Genomic DNA, 24,375 nt, shown 5'->3' on the forward strand with positions numbered 1-24,375 from the left:
AGAATTTAAATTTTAATTTGTAATTTAGTTACTTCTTTAAATAATAATAATAATAATAATAATTAGCTGTTCTGATCAAACATATTGACATCACAGTAAACAATTATAGGTGCCGCACCATAACGCCGTAACCATAGCAGTATGTATCTATTGATAAAACTTTGAGTATTAGAAATGAATGACGAAAAAATAATTGACTTCATTGAAAATTATCCGTGTTTTTATAACAAAATGCAAATGTTGTCATTAATAATACTTCAATATGAGCTGTTTACGGTTACGGCATGACTAATCGATGATTTATATGTAGATCTAGACTACAACCTGTTGAATGTCATTCCTAGAGAATAGTTGTGGGCTCAAGGCGAATTCATACATGACTGCTCCCACACTCAAGGCGAATTTATTACAGGTGACAGCAAACACATATAAGTAAAACCCTACATGTATTTGTTGTTGCGTTTGGTGCAAGCATCATGTCAAAATCAGCAAGCAAATGTAAACATACGAATGTAGGCATACCAATACATACAAACAAAGCATATCATTTTGACGTAAGCCATACCTACGGCGAAAAATTCAGCTGGGTGAATGCTGTCCCCTTATTAAATCCACCTTGTCCCACACTGGAACAATACTTCCCCTGTAGCAAACAATTCTTTCTAATCATACATACATACATATGTGATAAATTTGAAACAAGGTGGATTTATTATTTATTAATAAATTCGCCTTGATTTGAAATAAACACACAAGGTAAGGTCGCTATAGCAGCTGATTCGCTGCTTTGAATATAAAAGTTCCCGTCTTCTCTATTGTTACATTATTTGTTTTTTTACATTCTCATCGAAATTTTGGTATTCGAACAACCTCCTATGAATTCGCTTTATAAACACATGTGTATACATATATTAGCATAATGCTACATACATATGTACAAGTATAAATAAGTCAACATAACTGTTGCAACTGTATAAAAAAACAAACTGTACACAAGATTAATACTATTCGACGAATTTCGGGTGCCATTTTGAAAATAAAAGGGCTGCCAAGTACGTATCTTTCCATATACATTCTTTCAAAAATAATGGGGAAGTTTCATACTATTGCAACATAACATTTAGATAGAATATTCTATACGGTTAAAGAAACAAACACATATGTAAAAATGTGTTACAAAATTTCGGTACACACATTTTCAAGTATTTTTTGGTATAGTATAATAAATCAAAGTATAATAAATCAAAATATATGGCATCTCTAGGAAGCTAGTGAAGCCTTTTGGCGTGGCTGGATTCTACGCGGTATTCATTTCCTTTCATTTTGTGACACGCAGAAGTCTAACTTTTTACTTTTTTTTTTTTGAAGATGGATAAGTTAACAAATGCTGGACGCTCAAGGGGTCGTGGTCGAGCCTCTAATCCTCAACAGCCTCGTGGCGATGCACGGAGCCGCCGAACTGGTCAACCAGGACTGCAAGCGGAAGCTAGTGCTGGTCCAGGTCCTTCAAGAAATTTGCCACAAGCGCCTCCAACGTCTGCTTGGGGACAACCCTTACCAGGTGTAGCGCGTGGTTCAACTATTGCACCAAAACCAAGCTGTAGTACTGCTCCCGTTCAGCAACGTCCGGCTGCACCAGTTATGCAAGGCCGAGCAACTGCTCACAGAGGAGCTCCAATAGGTGATGCACCAGTTGTTAAGGAAGATTCCCGTGGAGCAGTGCGTGGGAAGCGTGTGTTACATGAGGTAGTATCTTCGCGCCCAAGCACCTGTATTACCAAAACAGGCTGTAGTGGAAAGAAAGTTGTGATCCAGACTAACTATTTTCGAGTTTTAAAAAAACCGCAGTGGTCCATTCACCAATACCGGGTGGACTTCGCTCCTGACGTCGACATGATACGCTTAAGACGTGCCTATTTAGCTCAACATAAGGAAACATTCGGTGGATACATATTCGATGGCACTGTGTTATTTTGTACAAAGTACTTAGAAAAGCCACAAATGGAGCTTTTAACTAAAAATCGTGAGGGTGAAACTATCCAAATAAAAATTAAACACGTTGGGCAATTGGAAGTGACTGATTCACAGCAGCTACAAGTGCTGAATCTTATTTTACGTCGTGCTATGGCAGGGCTGAATTTAGAACTTGTTGGGCGTAGTTTCTTTGATCCGAAGGCAAAGCATTGTCTAAACAGTTTCTACCTCGAATTATGGCCTGGATATCAAACTTCAATACGCCAACATGAGCAAGACATTCTCTTATGTGCTGAAATTGCTCATAAAGTAATGCGCACTGATACGTTATACAAAATTCTACAAGATTGCGTCGGTAAACCAGACTTCCATGATGCTTTTAAAAGAGAAGTCGTTGGAACAATAATCCTCACCGACTATAATAATAAAACATATCGGATAAATGACGTGGATTTCCAACAATCGCCCAAGTCGAAATTTGCAACCAAAGAAGGAGAAATTTCGTATATTGACTATTATAAAAAACGTTACAATATTAAAATATCAGATGCAAACCAACCACTCTTGATGTCTCGCCCAACTGAACGTGATATGCGTGGTGGCATAGACGACTTCATTATGTTAATTCCTGAGCTATCACGCGCAACTGGACTTACTAACGCTATGAGAAGTAACTTCAGCTTGATGAGGGCAATGAGTGAATTCACCCGTTTGGCCCCTGAACGGCGTATTGAACGATTGCGAGTATTTAATAGGCGTTTGAATCAGGCACCTGAAAGCGTTCAGGTCTTAGAGTCTTGGAGTATGCGATTAGATACAAATCTCGTTGAAGTACCTGGTCGTATTATACCAGCTAACAGAATTGTTTTTGGAAACAATAAACGTTACGATTGCAATGAATTTGCAGATTGGACGCGAGAATTTCGAAATAATTCAATGTACAAACACGTTGACATTAAGAGGTGGTACGTGATTACGCCATCACGGAATTTACGTGAAGTTCAAAATTTCGTACAAATGTGCATAAGAGCAGCTAATGGAATGCGTATGGGCATTGCAGAGCCTATATATCAACAAATTAGTGACGATCGTAGTGGATCTTATTCACAGGCAATCAATACTGTTTCTACTGGAGATCCTCAAATCGTGATGGTACTTCTGGTATCTGCAAATGAAGAAAAATATGGTTGCGTCAAAAAGAAGTGTTGCGTTGACCGTCCAATGCCATCTCAAGTAGTGACACTACGTACTATTGCCCCTCGTGGAGACAAAGCCTCTGGTTTGATGTCGATAGCTACTAAAGTTGTTATACAAATGAATGCAAAACTCATGGGAGCACCTTGGTTAACCGAAATTCCAGTAAGTGGTCTAATGACTGTTGGTTTCGATGTTTGTCATTCTCCCAGAGAGAAAACTAAATCTTATGGCGCATTAGTAGCCACAATGGATCTGAAGTCGAAGCCCATTTACTTCTCTTCAGTTTCAGAACATGTGAAAGGCCAGGAGCTATCAAACGAAATAGCATTGCGCATGGGCTATGCTTTGAAAGCATATCAACAAGAGCATGGTATGCTACCAAAGAAAATCCTCTTCTATCGCGACGGAGTCGGTGATGGGCAATTGCATCAAGTTTTCAGCACCGAAGTGAAATTTTTGATAGAAAGGTTAAACAAAATGTATTCTGATTATGAGAAGAAACCTACGATTTGCCCCTTGGCGTTCATAGTAGTATCGAAGCGAATTAATACTCGTTACTTCATTAATGGCAGGAATCCACCTCCGGGTACCGTGGTTGATGATGTGATCACTCTACCGGAACGTTATGACTTCTTTTTAGTTTCCCAATCAGTGCGTCAGGGAACTGTTTCGCCTACTAGTTACAATGTTATTTACGACACTATGGGTTTCGATGCCGACAAATTACAAATGTTAACATACAAAATGACCCATCTGTATTATAATTGGAGTGGCACTTGCCGTGTACCTGCCGTGTGCCAATATGCGCACAAACTTGCATTCCTTGTCGCTGAGAGCATTCATCGTTTGCCAAGCAACGCTTTAGAAAAGCAACTTTATTTCCTTTAAACAGTTTGAATGTTTATATATTTTATACATAATGAGATATAAACTAAATTTTATCCATTTCAATTTTTCTTATATTTGTTTTTTTTTTATACATAAGTGCAACATCAATATTTTATTTTCATTTATTGGCATTACTTGTTATTTGAATTGCATTTACTTGCGTATGCACTCATACGAATAAACGTTTATTGGAGTTCTTCATTTATGTTCCGACCTACTAAAACATAATTATCATATGTAAACAAACGTTAAGCTTTTTCTATTGGAAAATAAAAATGAATTTTCGTACAATGAAGTTTTCCTATTCATTTTTTAGGCAAAACAATTAGAAACAAAAAAAAAAAATCATTGGCCGATAATAAACCGAAAAAAATGTATTGCATAGATAAATGAACTAGTGAACACATTCTGGAAAGGTTTCTCAGATAAGGCGGGCTCTGATTTAGCATCGACTTGTAAAAATAATAATATCGGAACGTTTTTGCAACTAATTAGGAAATTCGCCAAACGGTAGCAGAGAAACACAGCTTAATTGGTCACACAAATCTTATATGTGTAGATATACGTACATGTAAAGGGTTATTCAACAAGAGCTTTGAAGGATTTTGTACAAAATTTGCGTTATATAATTTTTGTTATAAAGGGGTGTGCATAATTTTGCGACGGCGCGTGTATGAGAAGAAATAGTAGGCGTACGAATTCATAGTGGTTAGATGAAGCAATAAACTGTTTCCATTACACTAGGATTCATTTCTTATTAACTTGATGGGATTAAGTAAATATCAAAAAAAGAATTTTGTTTAGTTTCCGAGTTGAGATTAAAAAAATTGTTTAGTTTTCGAGTTGAGGTTAAACAAAATTCTGTTTAGTTTTCAAGTTGCGGTTGAAAAAATTCTGTTTTTGAGTTGCGGTAAAAAACAAAAATCTGTTAGTTTTCAAGTTAGGTTAAAAAAGTTTTCTTTTATATTAGTTTTCGAGCTGCGGTTAAAAAAATTTTCCGTATAGTTTTCTAGGTGCGGTTAAAACAAAATCTGTTACTTTCCGAGTTGAAATTAGAAAAAAATTCTGTTAAGTTTTCGATTTGAAATTAAAAGAATTTCCGTTTAGTTTCCGAGTTGAGGTTACAAAAAATTGTTGTTTTCGAGTTGCGGCGAAAAAAAATTCTGTTTAGTTTCAGAGTTTAGGTTACAAAAGCAAATAAAAATTCCGTTTAGTTTCCGATTTGCGGTAAAAAAAAATATATTTTTTCGAGTTGCAGTAAAACAAAAAATCTGTCAGATTTCGAGTTATGTTAAAATGTTTCCGTTTAGTTTCCGAGTTGAAATTAAAAAAAAAAAATATTTTTATTGTAGTTTGCGAGTTGAGGTCAAAAAAAATTTTTAGTTTCCGAGTTGCGGTTAAAAAAAAATTCTGTTAGTTTCCGAGTTTAGGTTACAAAAAACAAAACAAAAAAATCGGTTTAGTTTCCCAGTTGCGTTTAAAAAAAATTCTGTTTAGTTTCAGAGTTTAGGTTACAAAAAACAACTGAAAATTCCGTTTAATTTTCGAGTTGCGCTTAAAAAAAAATCTGTTCAGTTCCCCCAGTTGCGGCAAAAAAAAAAATCTGTTTAGTTTGCGAGTTGAGGTTACAAAAGCAAATAAAAATTCCGTTTATTTTCTAAGTAGCAGTAAAACAAAATTCTGTTTTCGAGTTGCAGTAAAACAAAAAATCTGTTAGATTTCGAGTTATGTTAAAATGTTGAGGTTAAAAAAATTCTTAGTTTCCAAGTTGCGGTTAAAACAAAAAATTCTGTTAGTTTCCGAGTTTAGGTTACCAAAAAAAAATCGGTTTAGTATCCGAGTTGAGATTAAAAAAAATTGTTTAGTTTCCGAGTTGCGGTTAAAAAATAAATAAGTTAATGGCGCGTACACTTCTGTTAGGTTTTTGGCCGAGCTCCTCCTATTTGCGGCGTGCGTCTTGATGTTATTCCGCAAATGGAGGAACCTGCAGCTTTAAGCCGACTCCGCACGGCAGGTATTTTTCATGGCAGAAATACACTCGGAGGTTTGTCATTGCTTGCCGAGGGGCAACTGCTTAAAAAAAAACTATCATTTTGCTCTTTCATGCACGGAGATTCGAAGGTACGCACTACCGACTGCTGGTCACGCACCAATCCATTCGGCTAGGGATTGAGATTATGGAGCTAAAAAACAAAACTAATCGGTATTCGAGCACATACCTACGGTAGCCTGGTATCGTTTCACTAGAATTTGTTGGGATTTCCGCCCAAAGATTTTTATTGTTAAAAATTGAAATATTAACAAGTCTTTGCCATAATTTTCTTATTGTAATTGTCGTGTTGAGAATCTCAAAATACGTCACAGTCATTTATGTATGGTTTTGATTATTTCAGCAATTAGGTGACGATGGTTTTTTATGGTGTTTACTGACACCAAAATATGCATTTCCTTGTTTCCGTTGATCCGATCTATTTTCCTTTGATCCGATTTGTCTTAAATTGCAAGTTTCCTGAGCGCCCCGCTCACTTTTCCCCAGTGAGGAAATCAAATAAATCCGAGTTGCGGTTTTTAAGGTTTATCCTTGCAAATTAAACATTTTTTGTAACTTTAGAAATATTGTAATTTTTTATCATTTTGCGAAAACGGGTATTCGATTCTGCACATTTATTGTTTATATGTCTAAGTATTTTTTTATTTTACTTTAGAAAAGTCCATCAGTTACACTTAAAAGTACGCAATATAAACTAGCAATAAACTTAGAAAATAAAAAAAAAAAACTTTTTTAAAAAGTAAATAACGGTGGGCACACCTCATTAGGTACGGCCACATTATGTCAATCGGTATGTACACTAACGCACAACCAAAGTTAAGCTTAATACCAAAATAGCAGTAAACATTTGATAGTAAAGCATACAGACATTAAAATCACTCGCTACAAGTTGTGGTAGCTTGAGCATGCGTCGACGTATTATAAGTGAGGCCTCTGCTGCCGCTTAGTGTACTGGAAGTCACAGAAGATAGTGTCAAAGGCTGTAGGTCACTAATAACGTCCGTAGCAGTCACGACAGTCGATAAGGGTTCAGGTGTGGCTCGTTGTTGTGTGCGTACACTGAAGAACCGCAAAATAGTGGTTTCACTGTTGCGTCGACTGGACGTCGGTGTTTTTGGGTGATGTGGAATGTGATGGTTGGATGTTGAAGGTGAGTCATGTGCCTGAGTATCTCGGGTACCACTTGACATGCGACGACGTGGCGTAGTTGTTGCGCGCGGACTAGCCTCCGACTGACGCAAATTGTTTAGCCGTGAAGCCGTTGATGCTATTGGGGATTCTGGACCATTGCAACCTTCAATTATTTTTTCGCTTAGCGACGCAGTGCGGGAGGACATCAATTTTTGTTTTCGTATTTTGGTCAGCCAGTCAACCTTTTCTTTGTGTTTACGCTTGGGTGACATTATACTCAAATGTGGTGCTTCCCCATCTAGCACGTAGTTGGGCAAATTTGAGGTAGGCGAAAAAATCATAGAAGACAACGGTGGTTGTTGTGCAGTTGCGGTGGAAGATGTAGTTGACGTATTCGCTGACGAAGAATAATGGGCATTTTGGTTTTCTATCACTGCTCTTTCACTTAGTGGCGTTGGTATGGCTGGTGGTGTATACTTCAGCGAGATATATGGTAGTGTAGATTCTAATGTATTCTCCTGATTACTGTCGTTACTATGCGTATGTACTGCGCAACTCGTTACTGGACTTGAAGGCAAAATGGTTGGCTCTTCAGGTATTGGAAGTAGTTGTAAATTAATACAACGCATTTGTGGTGGTGTAAGGCTAGTCGAATTGGACATATTTGACGTGGAAGGACTAAACAGACGTCGTCCTAAAAAATTATATACCTAAATAAATTGACAAAATCTATATTCTTTACAACTTCTTACCTCTAGACTCCAATGGTTTCTGCCGCTTTGGCTCGATTGCTTCACTATCATCAGCCATAGCCACCGCTCCTAACATCTCCAGAAAAGAACGTTTCGTTGAAATCTTTTCCACGGAATTAGGCGTACGTTCATTCTGATCCACAAGCCGTTTAAGCGAACGGGGCGTATTCTCAAGGTCACGCAAGTTATACTTATGTGTCGAACCATGCATCTTTCTACCAAACTGGCGTACAATTTCTGCGTGTCCTCGGAAGTTCTCCATACTTGCGGCATCGGATGTCTGTTCGGGTCCTATACGCCAAATTTTATGGCGCGCATCGTCACTACATGTTACAATTGGCTGATCGTGTGTAGAACCCCATGCCACGCATGTTACTTCCACTGTGTGGCCGCATAAGGCAACCAGCGGCTCATCTGGGTATTTAAGGTTCCATACATAAGCCTTTTCATCACTACTGCCGCTCAACAAATATTTTCCGTCTGGGCTAAGGCAAGATTTTATATAAAAAGTACTATTTAAAAGGCCTTTATAGCGCGCTAGAGGCTTAGATGAATAGGAGCACAGATTATAGGCGTATATTGTATTGTCCATACAGTTAGCAAAAAGGCGTGATCCTGAATCATCAACGACTAGGTTGGTGAATCCTTTAAAGGTACTTGTGCCAGCATATGGCAAGCTATGTTTAGGGTGAGGCTCTTTTTTATATGCAGTATAGTTGCGTCGAAGGTCCCACACTTTTATAACGCCATCACCAGCTCCACATGATATAAGTGTATTAGCATCCTACGAAATTTAATGAAATTATCAGAACAAAAATATTTAAATTTATTGCTTACTTGAAAAGCCAAACCCGTAATGCTACTTGATGTTGCGCTAGGGGTCATTTTCGGTGTACGTGTGCGTTTCTTTTGTGACACTGGTGTACCCGGTCCGCCAACATGACCACTGTAAATGCAATTATCCGCTCGTGGGGTCAAATCAACATTCAGATTCGCTCGCGTGTCCCAAATTATTATCGCACCATCTCGTCCACCCGTGGCAAACACAGATGAGTCATGCCTGCGAAAAGCCGCTGTCTTCACAGAGCGTGTATGCCCCACAAATGAGCGTAAAATACGTATTTCCCCACTTTCATCCACTTGCCACAAACACGCTGTGTGGTCGCCAGATGCAGACACGAATTTCATTTGCCCAGGCGCCCATTCCAAATCGAACACTGCATTGTAATGGCACTGTGGTGCATTAAGAGCTCGTTCTTCCGGATCTTCATTTCTTTTTGTGACATCTTGTAGCGCAATCTTTCCATCTTCATTAGCGATGGCTAAAATGTGTTTGAAACTATCACAGTTAGCGAATTTCGCCGAAAATATTGGAGGTTCCGGATTATAGTCTGAACTATAGTTAGAGGGCAATATTCCACGCCAACTGTCTTCTTTAGCTACACAAAGCCGGCCCAGAGCAAAATCATATGTGTAGTCATTTGCTGAAAGTCAAAAGAAAAATTATGTATTTTTCAAGTATCCCACATATAAATGCATTATGTTATGAGAGAGAAGAGGTCAATAATTTTGCATACACAGCACAATTTTTCTTATGACCGATTTTTATGGTTAAAAAAGAACCTTTGTTATCTAACTTTAGTTTTATTATCTACCAACAAAACTTCTTTGCGACTAACTTTCCCGCGAAATCTTCTCGAGTTTGGAGGAAACTCGCGCCACTTCAGCCGTGAAAAAATTTACACAAACAAAACTGCGCTATATGCAACTTATACTTACCTATCCCTTGCTGGCGGTTGAAGAGCATTTGGATTCTATTCATTTTGACACTAGCTTCCAATAATTTATTCTTTCTTGTTTTAATGGTTCGTTAATCTATAAATATTATTTCTAAACTCCTCCAATTACCGACATATGAATATAATAAAGTTTTCAAATAAAATAATCCATTCAAGGAATCGTTGCTGTCATTGTACAAAAGAATGCGCGCAATTGTCAAAAATTGGCAGTGTTCCCGCACACATAGTTTGTGTCAAAGCAAGGCGAATTGAGTACGATAGGCGGCGCCTTTCCAAAACAGTTGCTGAATTTTTCATGATTTTGACAAGTCTGCCGAAACAGTCTCTGTATTTTTAGTAATTTTGACAAGTCAATCGAAATAGTCACTGTATTTTTCGTGATTTTTTGTGTAGCTCCATTCCCAATACAAAACAAACAAAAGCAAGAGAAAATACACATATATGTTTGTGAAAATTCAATTTGTGAGATTTGAACTAAACAAACTCATGCAAACGAAGTGCCGTGTGTTAAATTGTGAGGGCACATATAAATATATAAACACTGAAGGCCCTAGTAGCCAGTGTGCTAATTAAGTTAGGATTATATTGTATATTTTATATCTCCTATAATTAATAATAAAATTTATATAGCCTCCGAATGCATGGCATCGTCTACTCTTCTTCTTCACAAACAAGTAATACCCCTTCTTTTTGTTTATTTATTCATGGACTCTTACGACGCGACGAATTCGAAAGGCGCAATCTTCTCTATCATTCTTGATATAGTCCGATGCCTATACTCTCATATTCTTAAAATTTTTTAATTCTAGTTTTGTATAATGGTTACATATGAAGAAGAGGAATTCCGATGGATCAACCATTTTACCGGATGCCATTAATCAAAATCCCTCAACCCCAGCAAACAGACTAAATACAGACAGAATAGACTAAATGTATGTATATAAAAAATTGTATGCAATCGAAAGTCATTTCATATCATATTTCAAATAATTTCTTAATTTGTACTGCATATGCAGAAACCTTGTATGTTTGCTAATTTTCACATAGGATGCATTCACATCATTTTAAACCGGAAGAGGTTTAAAATGATTAAGTACACTGAAAGGCATGTACTGATATATTTTATTAATAAAAAAACAATCAAATGAGTACTGTTTATAATTTTACCTCAAGTTCAGAGAACTTTTCCATCTTTTTCTAAGTGTTGTGAAGGTATCATAGCCTCTAGAAGTTTAACTTGCAAATCCTGGAGTAAGTCCTCTGAAAAGTTTATATTAGCTTATGAATATTTTTATAAAATATTGTATTATAACCTTTTTAGGATCAAATTCTCTTGGAGATAGGTTACCAGCAAGCTGATAAACAATAAGAGTAATAATAAAAAGCAAAGAACAAGAAGGAGGGCTCCCAAATTAATTACGAATAGGCCCTGGTAGTTTGCAAATTAGGTAAATAGATTCTCGAATTACGTGCCGTGGGAACATAGAATTAGCGTATGAAAAAGTTTTCAATACGCGGAGTACTTAATGCAAATTCTTTGCTCGTAGAAAATATAAAATGTATGGAAATGATTTCCTTATACAATAATTTTACAAATCTTATACGTCCATAATGAATGGCAAAATTTTGGGTACCAAGAATTTAATACATATAAGTAGATTACTCTCATTTTAACTTTCATATCTGTAATTTAATTAGGGGTACTGCCCTCAAAGTTTTTCTTTCATAGAAATTAAATAATTTGTGTCCAATCTGGTTTCATCGATTATTTGTAATATGGCAAATGTGAAATTAAATAAAAATGGATGCAAAGTACGAAATAAAAATATATTTCTATTGAACTTGTGTATTACTGGCAAGAAGTCGTGCGGTTTAAATGAGATAATCTTTGTAGTATAGGGGGTTTTAATAGGTGCGCTTCAACTTTTTTCCGATAGGGAGGGCGAACGACGCAATATTTTTTATTTTTCGCTTGTCCTTTGTAAACTTCATTAGTATACATTTCATCATGGAACGCTACACACTTGAGCAATGATTGCAAATCGTGCAAATTTTTTATGAAAATAATCGTTCTGTTGCTGCTACTTTAAGAGCATTACGGCCATTTTACGGTCCATTTAACAAGCCGTCCCGTTTTGGGGTTATGTGAAGTCATTGGTCTACAGTAACAAGCCGGCGACGATTTGTGAGCTCAGAGCCAATATTGAACGCGAAATTGTTGGAATTTCGGCCGATTTATGCAAAAGAGTGGTCGAAAATTGGGTTCAACGATTGCACTTCGTAAAACGTGCACGCGGTGGTCATGCAAAAGAAATCGAATTTCATACTATATGTTCAAACTCGATAATAAAAAAAAAATTAGTTAAAAAAGTCAAAAAAGTTTAAAAGTTGAAGTGCTCTTACTGAAAACCCCTATATATGTAAACGTACTCATACCCCAGTGTCAAAGCAATTCCATCAGAAAGCTGTGTGTAAACGTTGCCTTAGAAATACATCACTAATTAAAAGTATGCTATTGTGAATGACTAAGGCAAATATAAAAATTCAAAAAAAGAGCCAACAACTTGAGTGCCACAATTAATTGTTGAATTCTGTAAATCAAATTTAAAAGTTATCTATGCCGTTTGAGAAGGATATAGAATTATTTCAAGTGTGGGCAGCTAAATTGGGATGCCCGCCGAATGCAATACCTTCTGAGGAAGCATTAAGATCGTAAGATTGTTTAGAATGCAAAATACGAAAATTTCATTTGATATATCATTGGTTTCAGGATCTATAAGTCGCGCCAGCGTGATTTATTTTGTAATTTAATCAAAAGCGTACGTTCGCGCCAGGATGTGCAAGAGGTGCGCGAGAATATTTTAATCAAGCGTTTGGAAAAACTGAAGGATCAGGTGGTTCCGGTAAGCGAATGTTTTGCTATTGGAAATTTTTGTAGCATTATCGTTTTGAGGGAACATCTTAAACGCCCAATTATTCCCTTGCGTATATTTCTATTATAAATATCTAAATGTTCTATTTTATTGAAAGATTAGTGCAAGCACAGACAGTGACACAGCAATCTCCAAAATTGTATTGAGAACTTCGTTACCCTAAACATATCACAAGAATTCATAATTACAGTTAATTGGCAAGTAAAAAGTCTTTAAAAAGTTGCGTCTAGATGTTGGTTTAAAATAAAACATGTAAAAATTTAGATTCTCTCAAGCTTCACTAATTTTATTCAAAATGTGGCTCTTAACAATTATATCTGAAAAATGGCATCATTTAAATGTCCACCAGGATCACTAGGTTGACGGTAAAGTCCACCAAACAGTCTCTTCATGAATACCCAAATGTTCAAAACGTTGAGAAATCGATGTTCAGGGTTGGTCAGCAATACTTTGCGCAACAGCAGCTATATTTTCTAAAGAACATCCAGTTTTGGGCTACCAGTCCTTCTCCTATACTCGACAGCACCAGTTTCTTTCAATTTTGTTTACTGTAATGCGCTTAATAGCAAATACCAACAACATTATGCTAATTTATTACAAAATAAATGGAACGTCAATTTATTATAGAGTACTGATTTTGAATCCGATAAGTCCTAGATCTAACAAAATCGAGAAAGAATTGAACTCAGACGAAGTTCTATAAGTTGGAGCATTAGCATTGTAAAGCGTTTTATGTGAGCCTATAAGAAAAGTAATAAAAAGGCGAAGGCTTCAACGTGGCACATGCAAATCAATTAACCCAAGAAGGGAGGGCAGCCGATTTTACTCGAAAGGATGTCTAGAAGAAATGAAAAAGCCAAAAGAGATCGTCTATCATTTAATGATAATAATTCAATTAATTCGCAACGAGATTTATAAGCTGGAAAGGGTCCAGTTTCGGGAGTGCGTAGCAAAACTGTTTTTCTTAATTTTTTAATTCACCTCTTATTCCAGCTGTTTGTTCATTACACAAATTGAATTAAAATAATTTTTCTGTATTTATTCGAAAACGTTCATAGCCTTTAGATACAGTTTTTCAGGTTTTATAGTTACAAAATCACTACCAAAGCCAAATTTTTTCCGAGCAGTTTTTTGTGTTGTGTTGTAGCTTTAACATGAGGAAAGTTATTTGTTGTGCGCGTGTTGTTGGTAATTTATTAGGGGTATCAGCTAACATATTAACTTAAACAAATATAGATATGACAATTTGCTTATTCATTACATATTAATAATAAATATATTTAAATCATGTGGCTCTAAATTCAAGTGTCCTCTTTGAATATGATAAATGTTTCGAAAATTTATAACAGATGGGTTGTCCCAATATGTTTAGATTAAAAATGTCAATAATAATCATTTGAACATATGAATATTTGTATATACAGTTTGCTACATGCATTCACTCACACCTTATTTGATACAGACACGATTCTTTTGCAAAGTGTTCTAATTTTTCATAATATTTTGCGAAAATGAAAAAACCGAGTATGCAGATATTTTATTTATTTTGCCTTATTTCATCTCTCAATATTAAATACAAAAAAGTGACCACTCATTTCATTGTAATGCAAAAACAAAAAATATATACAGAGAATTCAACCCGCAGCTTAAATGATGCAACGTAAAAAATACGAAATATTTATTTCAAATTTTAAGGTATTTAGTATTTTGTTCGGTATTCCTTATTATCAATTACAGCTTGAAGTCTACGTGGCATGGAGTCAACCATTTTTTTCTAGCCACTTTTCAAGTAACGTCTTTATAAGATCCTATTTGTTACGGATGTCATATAACTCATCGTTCCAACGCCTGCGATATTCGCCGTCGACAACGTGCAAAGGTCCAAAAATCTTCCGCAGAATCTTTCACTCAAACACTCCAAAGGACGCCTCATCGGATGTTGTCATCGTCATACGTTAGGACAGTCATGATGAGAGCCTTATAGAGTGTTAGTGTTGTTCTTCGAGAAAGGACTTTACTACTCAATTGCCTACTTAGTCCAATGTAGCGCTTGTTGGTAAGAGAAATTCTACGTTGGATTTCCAGGCTGGCATTGTTAGCGGCATTAATGCTGGTGCCTAAATAAACGAAGACTTTTATAGGGTTTTCTACTAACAGGTGTTACAGGTGAATGGATTGCGCTATCGAGAGATGATTAACGAATTTTTATGGCCGGAATTGGATGGTATTGATCTGGACAACGTTTATTTTCAACGAGACGGCGCTACGTGCCACACAGGCAACGAAACCATTGATCTTTTACGGGAAAAGTTTCCGGACCGTGTTATCTCTCGAAGAGGTGATCACAATTGGCCACCGAGATCTTGTGCTTTAACACCTTGTGACTTTTTTCTTTGGGGCCACGTGAAAGAGAAGGTCTTCGCCAACAGCCCAGGGTCGATTCAAAACCTCAAAGATGGAATTCGTGAGGCTATCGAGGACATAGAGCAGCCACTTTGCCATTCGGTTATGGAAAATTTCATGAAAAGGATATTGTCCTGTTGCCCATTTGCCTGATGTTATTTCCACTATTAACGGCATACCTTCCTCTTTATAATGAAATAAACATCCGATCATTTATATTAAAAAGTAGTATTTTTCTTTGAATATCAAAATAACACCTCTTATTAAAAAACCCTTTACAACCTCGAAATCATAACTGTCATAACTGTCCCAATTCTGTTGGCGCTGCTGGTATTGAGCAACGTCATCTTGCATTGCCGTATTAGTTTTGCGGGGATACCAAATTCAGACATCGCGGCATACAGGGCACTCCTTTTCGTACTGTATGCAGCTTTGAAGTCGACGAAAAGATGGTGTGTATCGATTCTCCTTTCATGGATTTTTTCCAAGATTTGGCGTATTGTGAATATCTGGTCGATTGTGGACTTTTATACCTATATTTACTATGTTTGTATTATTTGTGACTTGTGTTTAGGGGTGTTATCTTGATAAAAGCGAAAGCCATCTTCAATTTGAAATTTTCTAGCGCTTCGAAGCAAATTTTCTTGCAGAAGTTTTAAATAAATACATTTGTTCATTGTTTCTTCAATAAAGGTCAAACTCCCAACTCCATTTGATGACATGCATGCCCAAATCGTAGCGTTGCCACCGCCGTTGTTGTTGGTGTTGTTGTTGCTGCAGCAGGATAAACATATCCCATACATATACGGAGAATGCCGCTGAAGTGACAGTCCTTGGCCGAATATAAATCTGGGTAGTTCCGGTTACGTAGAACCGACTATCGTGGGAATGTTGTCACCGCCGTGTTTTATAGTAGCGCGCAAATTATGGGGTTTTAGCTCCGTATTGGCCTCGCGCCATATAAAAGGTCTGCCATCTGGTCCAAATAAGTTTACTTTTACCTTGTCTATAAAATGCACGGTCCTCCAAAATGCTGGGGTTCTATTTACATAATCACGCGCAAGCTGCAATCTCTTACCTACTTATATTCCTTGGACTTACGAAAAGGTTTATTACAGGCTAATCTACCATTTAAAACCGTTTCCCTCGAAAAGTTTCTGGATGGCGAGTCTTACCTAAATCGTTTTTGGCCATTTCAGCTAATTTTAAAGCGCTTGTTGCTGGATTTTTCTTCACTTGGCGCACTAATCGCTGACACCCTGTTCTATGAAAGTTTTATTTGGTGTCGTCCCTTACCACACGATTTTCATACATAAGTCGTTCAAGAATGTGCTGAACTTTTGTGCAATTTTAGCTATTTTACGATACGATATTCCTTTTTTGAAATGCTCCAAAACTAACTCACGCCTTTCTATCGAAGTACGCGGTCCCATGGCTAAAAAAACAAGTATACATAAAATTTAATATTGCTTTGTTTAAATCGGTTCAATTGCTGGCTTACGCGGACGACATAGACGCAATCGCATCCTCGCTGCCGAGTTTGAAAGAAGCCTTTGCAAGTGTTGAGACATCAGCAAAATGTATGGGTTTATAAATAAACGAAGCCAAAACTAAAGCGCTAGTTTCAACTACATCGGACTCTGTCGAACACAATGTGGGTCAAATACTAAAAATCGGTGACTATGGTTTCGAAGTAGTGAAGGTATTTAAATACCTTTCTTGGCATCATTAGTCACGACAACAAAATTTCTGCAGAAATCGGCCACAGAATCCTTATGGCCAAGCGCTGCTATTTTTGGCTGTGTTAACACCTAAAGACTCGCCTCCTAAACAGAAAAACTAAGCTTTCATTATGCCGCTCAATTATAATTTCCATTTTGCTATACGATAGTGAAACGTGGACACTCAGAGATGCAGATAAACAGAAGCGAAGCTGCTTATTTTCGAGAGAACAGCTCTGCGAAAAAATTTTGGCGCTATATGCAATAAGGTGAGTGGCGAAAACGCTATAATCATGAACTCGAAAAACTATATGCGCACCCATCTGTGATAACCACAATCATGATCAACAAATTGAGATGGGCAGATCACATATTGCGGGCTAACACGGATTACCCACCTCAACAAGTACTCTTCGGTAAATGCCACAGACAGAGGCCGCCCGCCGCTTAGATGGATTGACGGTGTAGAAGAAGACGCAGGCTTATTGGGTTTTCGGGCATGGAGGGAGGACACAAGCACAAAACCGAGACAATTGGAGGCATATGCTACAGCAGGCGAAGACCCGACCAGGGTTGTCCAGCCAGCAATGATGATGGTTATGTCATCATCGGTTGCCTCCTGATGTCTTGCACTCAACACCTGCATAACGAGGCACAAATGCTCCCTGTAGTGGAGCACAACAAACTGCTCAATAAGCAGTTCCTGCTTGGATGTTACCGCAGGTTTCACCCCTGCAGACACCTGCTTGAGCCTGAGCCGCCTCCCAGGCACGTCAGTAGACACCTTTTAGACTACGCTGACGAAATCCAGGACAAAATTGTCCGCAACCTACTGGACCGGACAGTATTTAGACAGTCAATAAACGACATCCACCGGGAGACCGTCACCACCTTCACGAACTCCCGTCCTGTGAATGCCGTAATCGGAGTCCAACCACCACCTATTGCAGACGAAGAGCTCCAGCTTCCCCGTGAGACTCGTGTAACACTGGCACAACTACGTTTTGGATACTGTAGCAGGTTAAACTCCTACATATCCAGAATCGACCCCGACACACTCAACATATGTCTGGCATGTGAAAGCACCCCGCACGACACTAACCATCTCTTCACATGCCCCCTAAAACCGACTCATCTAACACCTCTCTCCCTCTGGATCCAACCTGACGAAACAGCATGTTTCCTGGGCCTACCCCTAGATGAGCTAGACGAAGATGACCGGTGATATGCCTACACTGACAGGGCTACCAATACTGTTAAAACAACAACAAAAAGGGGCTGGCGGTTCTACGTTACAGAAACGACTCGGTTTTATATCCTGCCAAGGACTGTCACTCCAGCAGCATTCTCTGTATGTAAGTATGGGTAAGTGGCATTTCCTGTATGTAAGTATCTTAGAAGGATAGTCAGCGTAGAAGAAGACGCAGGCTTATTGGGGTTTCGGGCATGGAGGGAGGACACAGGCACGAAACCGACAATTGGAGGCATATGCTACAGCAGGCGAAGACCCGACCAGGATTGTCCAGTTAGCAATGATGATGTTTGATTATGTCAAACTCACTCTACAAACTCTCACAAAACAAACTGAAAATGCAGTTTCGTGTGTTGAATATTGCGCCGGGAATAGCGGTATTTTTAACTGCTTCGTTTACGCTGCGGCGTGAGTTCTCTGTAGGCTTTTTTTTTTGCCTTACAATGAAATGAGTGGCCAATTTTTTGTATTTTATGTTGAGAAATGAAATGAAGCAAAAAAAGAGTACTTCAGTATAGTTTTGATAAGAATATTAAAAAATAATTTATGCAGCTGCCATAATTTTTTCCATTTTGTAGACTTCCGCTCGAAGCTTTTTGCCCAAAGAAATGCAGACTTACCTTAAAGCAAAAGAATTAAAAAGAAACATAGAAGACGTACAGATGCGTTTAGATGAATATAGAAAGGAGCACGAGACCCTGGCTATGAATATTAAAACAAAAAGTAACATTAAAATCGAGAAAGCCTGTTTTGAAAATAAATATTAAACTCATTACTTATATTTACCCAGACATCCAACACATTAGCCTCAAGCATAAGCAGAAAACCCTAAAATCGCGCGTTAATCTACTAGAATTCCAATCTGTGTCATTGGATAAAAAAATAAAGCAAGAGGAAAAAAATAAACAACTAATTAGTGTCACAATGCCGGTGCGCTTGACAGCAAAAAATGCCAGCGAAGCTGTTGCAATGGATGGCGTTAAGCAGGCTCTGCAGGATCTGGACGATTTCTATACGTTTTACATCAACCAGGCGAGCAGTCGTAAGTTATTTATGCGCTCAGCTGTAACATACAGATATTTGAATGCAGTTATAAACGAAACATATTCACAGCCAGCAGTGTGCAACAAGCAAAGGATGCTTTGTGGACTAAAATGCGCTCAATTTTCTCCAATATACCAAATTTTATCTTCTTCAATGTAATCATGCGCTTAAAAGATGAACAACTCCAGTACGTAATGTCGTTAATAAATAAATCAAATCATGAAGAATCAAGCACTCATTCCGTCAGCGGAGTGGGCACAAAAGAAACACTATCGGCTTTCGAAGTCAAACTACTGCAAACAAAAGCGGATCTTGTGGGCATGGTTGTAAAATTTTTGTCCGTCCGCAAGGAGCGTATCATACTGGAAGAGCGATTCGCCGATGCCTATGGCCCTTTCGTGGATGAGCTCCAGAAGAAGGTTAATCTATTCAATGCAAATGCCAATGAGAATATCAACGAAATCATTTCTGACTATCTGGTGCAGTACAATTTGCGAAATTTCTCAAAATGCCAAAATGAGTTTATCGCTCAACAAATCGACGAGTGCAAATCAGATATCGATTATGGCGCTAAACAATTAGAAAATCATGAGGTGTTTTCTTTTGCACTTTGATTAAAAATTTAAAAAATCTTAACTTAATTTCGAATTTTTCACAGGTCATTCTGGGTTCCATTAAACAAGTTTATAGCGACATAAACACATCCATCAATCGTATACAATATGAAATGCTGCAGCTGGGGCAAATCAAAGAGAAAATTCTGTACTCAAAAAATATGCTGAAGCGTTTATTGGATGAAATGCAAATGTCCACTATGGGCAGTATTACCGCGCCCACTGCCAGCGGCGGCATCAGATCCAATTTCCAACCTACGAAACTTAAAGTCAACAATAGTAGTTCTACTATTGGTGATAGCTTCGAAATGGGTGGTGGAGACATGGTTTTTTGCAGCACAAAATTGGATTTTGACTCCACGTTGTTGTCACTTAACTTAACTTCCTCAAATATAACAGCAACATCGCACAGACGTAGTGTGGGATCTGCGGATACCACACTTATGCCTGCGGCTGCCGGCAGCAACAACACCGAGGGTCGTTTCAATTTGCCACCATACTCCAGCGAACTGAGCACGTTTGCCGAAATCCCATTTGAGAAGTTTAGCTGTGTAACGAAAGAATGGTGGGATATCAATTATAGTGCATCGAAATTTTAATGTACATACATACATATTTATCACCCCTATGATTATGTGCATGCTTTCAGCGCTTACCACCTCTCACCCAATCCGTTGATCGTGGACTTGCGTGAACTCTGTTCTACAATGCAATTGGCGCCAGGCAGCTTGTTGACCGCTTCAGGGGCTTTACAGGAAGTGCGTAATCGCATCAAGTGGGCGGATTTAATTGCCCAGAATTCGCATGACTTGAAATTGGATTTGGATTTGATTATGGGTAGGCATCAAAGTGCTGCTAATTGTGCTTATATTTTGGAAAAAATATACTCTCCAATAATTTATCCTTTTTATTTTTGTTGATTTGGTTTTCTTTGAATATTTTATTATTAGTCGATGCACAAAGTTGTAGGCAAAAAATCAAGCAACACCGTGAGCAAATTGAAGAGATGTTGGATAAAATCGACGTGACCAATATAAACACCAATCGGACACTGCATAAACTATCAAAATTGTACGATTTCATACTGGCGAACCCTCTGCGCCGCTATATTCCATCTGATAGGAAATACAACAATCAAACGTATGCGGATTATGAAGCCGAATTTTCCATGTATTACCGCATGGCAACCGTTGGTGCATCAATCAAATAATGTGCTTGTATTGTAATGTGATTTGTATTAAAAAAAAAAAAAGTGTTATTGTTTACTTGTAAGTTGAAACATTAAAAAAAATTGTAGAACCAAATTTTATGAAATCTTTTTTGATGGTAGCAACTACTTATTCGATAATAATATTTTTTATTTTTTTTTATAAAGGTTTACATAACAATAAAATTATTATACAAACTGAAAGTAGTGCAACGCTAGCATCGGAGGCTTTCGGCTGCCGATAATAATATGTTTTTACAGTTAGTTTGTTTTTTAGAGTTCAAGGGTAAACGTGTACATCTGCAGCTGAAACTAACGGGGTTTTCAATAAGAGGTGTTATCCCCGTAAAATATCAATGGTTTCGTTGCTTGTGTGGCACGTAGCGCAGTCTTGTTGAAAATAAACGTTTTCCAGATAAAAAATCGTTAATCATCTTTCGATAGCGGAATCCATTCACCGCAACTGTTGCTCCAGCTTCATTTTCGAAAAAGTAAGGTCCAATGACTTCGCCGGACCATAAACCGCACCAAACAATCACCCGTTGGGGATAAAGAGGCTTTTCAACAATAACTCTTGGATTTTCTGAGCCCCAGATCCGACAACTTTGCTTGTTGACGAAGCCTCTGAGGTGGAAAGGGGCCTTATCACTCAAGATGATTTTTCAATGGAATTCCGGATCATTTGCATGCATTTCGACGACTCAATCAGCAAAGACACGACGTTGTTGCTGATCGGCCGGCTTGAGTTCTTTTGTTAACTGGACTTTATAAGCCTTAAGACCCAAATCTTTGTGCAAAATACGGTGTAATGACGTTTGTGGAATGCCTAATTCCAAAGAACGACGAGGAGTGGACAAACCTGAATTTTCTTTCAGCTTTCACTTTCAGCTACAACAGCAATATTTTCGGCTGTTCGGCTGTTCTAGAGCGACGTGCACGGGTTTTATTCTTCACATCACTAACTTGTCCCAACAACTCGAATTTTTTCACCAATTTCTGTATTGCGGTCCGTCAAGGTGCTTCACGATGACCCAAAAATGTTCGAGTTTTACGAACCGTCTCTGCCAAATTTTCACAATTTTTATAGTGAATTTTAATAATTTCAATGCGTTGTTTAAGCGTGTATCGTTCCATTTTTGTTAATGACGTAGTTTCTACTTGTCAAATATCAAATATCAAATGACAGCTTCAAAAGTGACTGCTTCCAAAATAGCGGGCTATTCAAAATAACACCTGTTATTGGCAAAAACCTTTATATACAGCCCAGGGTTCCTACGACAATCGGTTCTACGTAACCGGAACGACCCGCATTTATATCTAGCCAAGGACTGTAATTTCTGTAACATTTCCCGTATTTGTATGGTGAATGTTTATGCCGCTACAGTAACAAGAACAACATACAGTCCGCGACAAACGAAAGCACATGGACATTTTGAGCAGTTTTGACAATTTTTAAAAATGTTAAAATTTTTTTTGGCAAGTTTAACAAAAAACATATATGTAAATTCAAGTTTCGAACATGGAAAATTGAGTTCGAATTTAGAAAATTGGCGGCCGCCGTAGCCGAATGGCTTGGTACGCGACTACCATCCTTGAGTGGTTGGGTTCGAACCCCCGCGCATGACACAGCAAAGTGATAGAAAGTTTTTCCTAATAACGGTTGCCCCTCGGTAGGCAATGGTAAGCCTCTGAGTGTAAGCCATGAAAAACTTCTCATGAATCCGGTCCAGGTAAAAGGAAAATTCTGAAGATTTCTGAGTTGTCAAAATGGAAAAACATTGTTCAACTGGTTTGCGGATCAAAGGGTCGAAAACTTACCAATTACAAGTGAGATGCTAAAAAAGAAAAGCCAAGTTGTTACATGCCAAAATTCAGGAAAAGCCTGGAGGCTTCCAGGCCAGCAAAGGTTGGGTTGTAAACTTCAAAAAGAGGCATGGAATACGATGGCTAGAAAATCAAATAAGAGTGACTCCTCCAACACATTTTTGGACAAATTTTACAAAACAATTACGGATTTAAGTTTGACAAAAAAGGAGATATACAATGCCGATGAGTCGATCTTATTTTGGAAGCTTTTACCCCACCAAACTTTTATGCGCTCTAAAGAAACATCGGCTCAAGGGCAAAAGATCTGTAAGGAGAGCATAACGTTCATGCTTGTACAAATGCTGCTGGAAATCATAAAGTAAAAGTAATGGTTACTGGGAAATCGGCGAATCCGCGTTCATTCTAATTTTTTACTGATATGCCTCTTCTCTACAAAGGAAGTAAAAGTGCTTAGATGGCCTTAGTTGAAGACTGGCTTCTCAGAACATTTTTTCCAGAGATATGTTTATTTTTTGCCAAAACAAAGAATCCTTTATCAATCAAAAATTGCCTAAATAAACAGGTAAAATAGTTCGCTTGGGAGCAAAATCTACCGTAAAAAGCACTTATTATTGATAATGCGCCATGCTATACCAAAGAAGGCGAGTTAAAGAGCTATGACGGCCAAATATCGGTAATGTATTTTCCTCCTTTAATGTAGCCCACGGACCAAAACGTTGTAAGACTTACTAAACTGAAGTAAAAAAGTCCCTCTTAAGTCGCATTATGGCTCGTGGAGAAACTATCGATAAATCACTGCGAAATATCGACCTGAAAAATGCAATATTCTTCTTAGCTACGGCATGGCATGCTCTTACTGCGACTTCAATCCAGCCATCGTTTCAGAAATTGTTTGGAAAAGCATCTGAATAGAATCTTTCGGAGTTACGATTACAGATAGCTGATGATGCATCCAATATTCAAATCATTGCAACTTTGCTTCGGGATGTAGATCCATTGCAGCAAGTCTCCCAATTTCGAATCGAGCAATGGATTGTTGAACCTCATTGAGAATCCACAGCTTAAAATGAAAAATACTATAATGCAGACAACGAAACAGTCGGTGAAGTAACTAACGACGTGATGCGAAATACGAATAAAATTACATCGGAGGAGCATTCAAAATATTCTTGAATTGGGCGGCGCAAAGCAATGCTATGACGCTGCAGAGGCTCAGAAGCACTGTGGTACTGAACAAGCGAGTGCGTAGAAAGCAAATCAAAATCGTAAATTTCTTAATTTCAAACTAAACTTATAGGTATGAAGAGTATTTAGTTAATATAATAATAACAAATAAACTTGGATTGCTATCGGTAAAAAAAAAAAGTATTTTTATTTGTATGGGAAAAAACCTCAGTACTTGCGACAACCTCGAAATTTGCACCGAGCCCGGGTTTCAATACGTGCACGAATCGAGTTTCTACTGTAAAAACTAATAAAATGATTTTGAGTGATGGAAGTTTTTATTTTGAGTTTTACGCGCTCCTTTGCTCATCTGTTTGTATACTGCAGCTGTTTCGTTCACCAGTGCCTACGATGGAGAG

The 24,375-nt window shown here is 37.8% G+C and overlaps 3 protein-coding genes across 6 annotated transcripts; 2 read left to right on the forward strand and 1 right to left on the reverse strand.

Annotated features, from left to right (window-relative positions):
• The first annotated feature begins 643 nt into the window (after positions 1–643).
• LOC128866289 (protein aubergine) lies at positions 644–4,354 on the forward strand. Of its 4 annotated transcripts, none has more exons than XM_054106893.1 (2): positions 644–756; positions 1,369–4,354. In XM_054106893.1, the coding sequence occupies exon 2, from the start codon at positions 1,369–1,371 to the stop codon at positions 4,057–4,059; it is 2,691 nt and encodes an 896-aa protein (XP_053962868.1). In that variant the 5' UTR covers positions 644–756; the 3' UTR covers positions 4,060–4,354. The 4 variants fall into 4 exon arrangements, with proteins under 4 accessions (XP_053962868.1, XP_053962869.1, XP_053962866.1 ...); XM_054106894.1 differs by lacking the exon at positions 644–756 and adding an exon at positions 945–1,052; XM_054106891.1 differs by lacking the exon at positions 644–756 and adding an exon at positions 1,113–1,186.
• Positions 4,355–6,708: 2,354 nt separating this feature from the next.
• On the reverse strand, positions 6,709–9,988 carry LOC128867520 (protein lethal(2)denticleless). Its single transcript, XM_054108797.1, has 4 exons — positions 9,772–9,988; positions 8,830–9,476; positions 7,993–8,776; positions 6,709–7,934 (listed from the first exon to the last, which is right to left on the reverse strand). The coding sequence occupies exons 1-4, from the start codon at positions 9,812–9,814 to the stop codon at positions 6,985–6,987; spliced, it is 2,424 nt and encodes an 807-aa protein (XP_053964772.1). The 5' UTR covers positions 9,815–9,988; the 3' UTR covers positions 6,709–6,984.
• A 2,331-nt stretch (positions 9,989–12,319) lies between these two features.
• LOC128868157 (augmin complex subunit dgt5) lies at positions 12,320–21,051 on the forward strand. Its single transcript, XM_054109926.1, has 8 exons — positions 12,320–12,503; positions 12,562–12,694; positions 18,679–18,823; positions 18,891–19,142; positions 19,214–19,737; positions 19,803–20,323; positions 20,408–20,595; positions 20,709–21,051. Exons 1-8 carry the CDS (start codon positions 12,409–12,411, stop codon positions 20,966–20,968), a joined length of 2,118 nt encoding a protein of 705 aa, XP_053965901.1. The 5' UTR covers positions 12,320–12,408; the 3' UTR covers positions 20,969–21,051.
• Positions 21,052–24,375: the final 3,324 nt, after the last annotated feature.

The sequence above is a fragment of the Anastrepha ludens genome, chromosome 6, assembly GCF_028408465.1.
Source record: "Anastrepha ludens isolate Willacy chromosome 6, idAnaLude1.1, whole genome shotgun sequence".
NCBI classification, from domain to species: domain Eukaryota; kingdom Metazoa; phylum Arthropoda; class Insecta; order Diptera; family Tephritidae; genus Anastrepha; species Anastrepha ludens.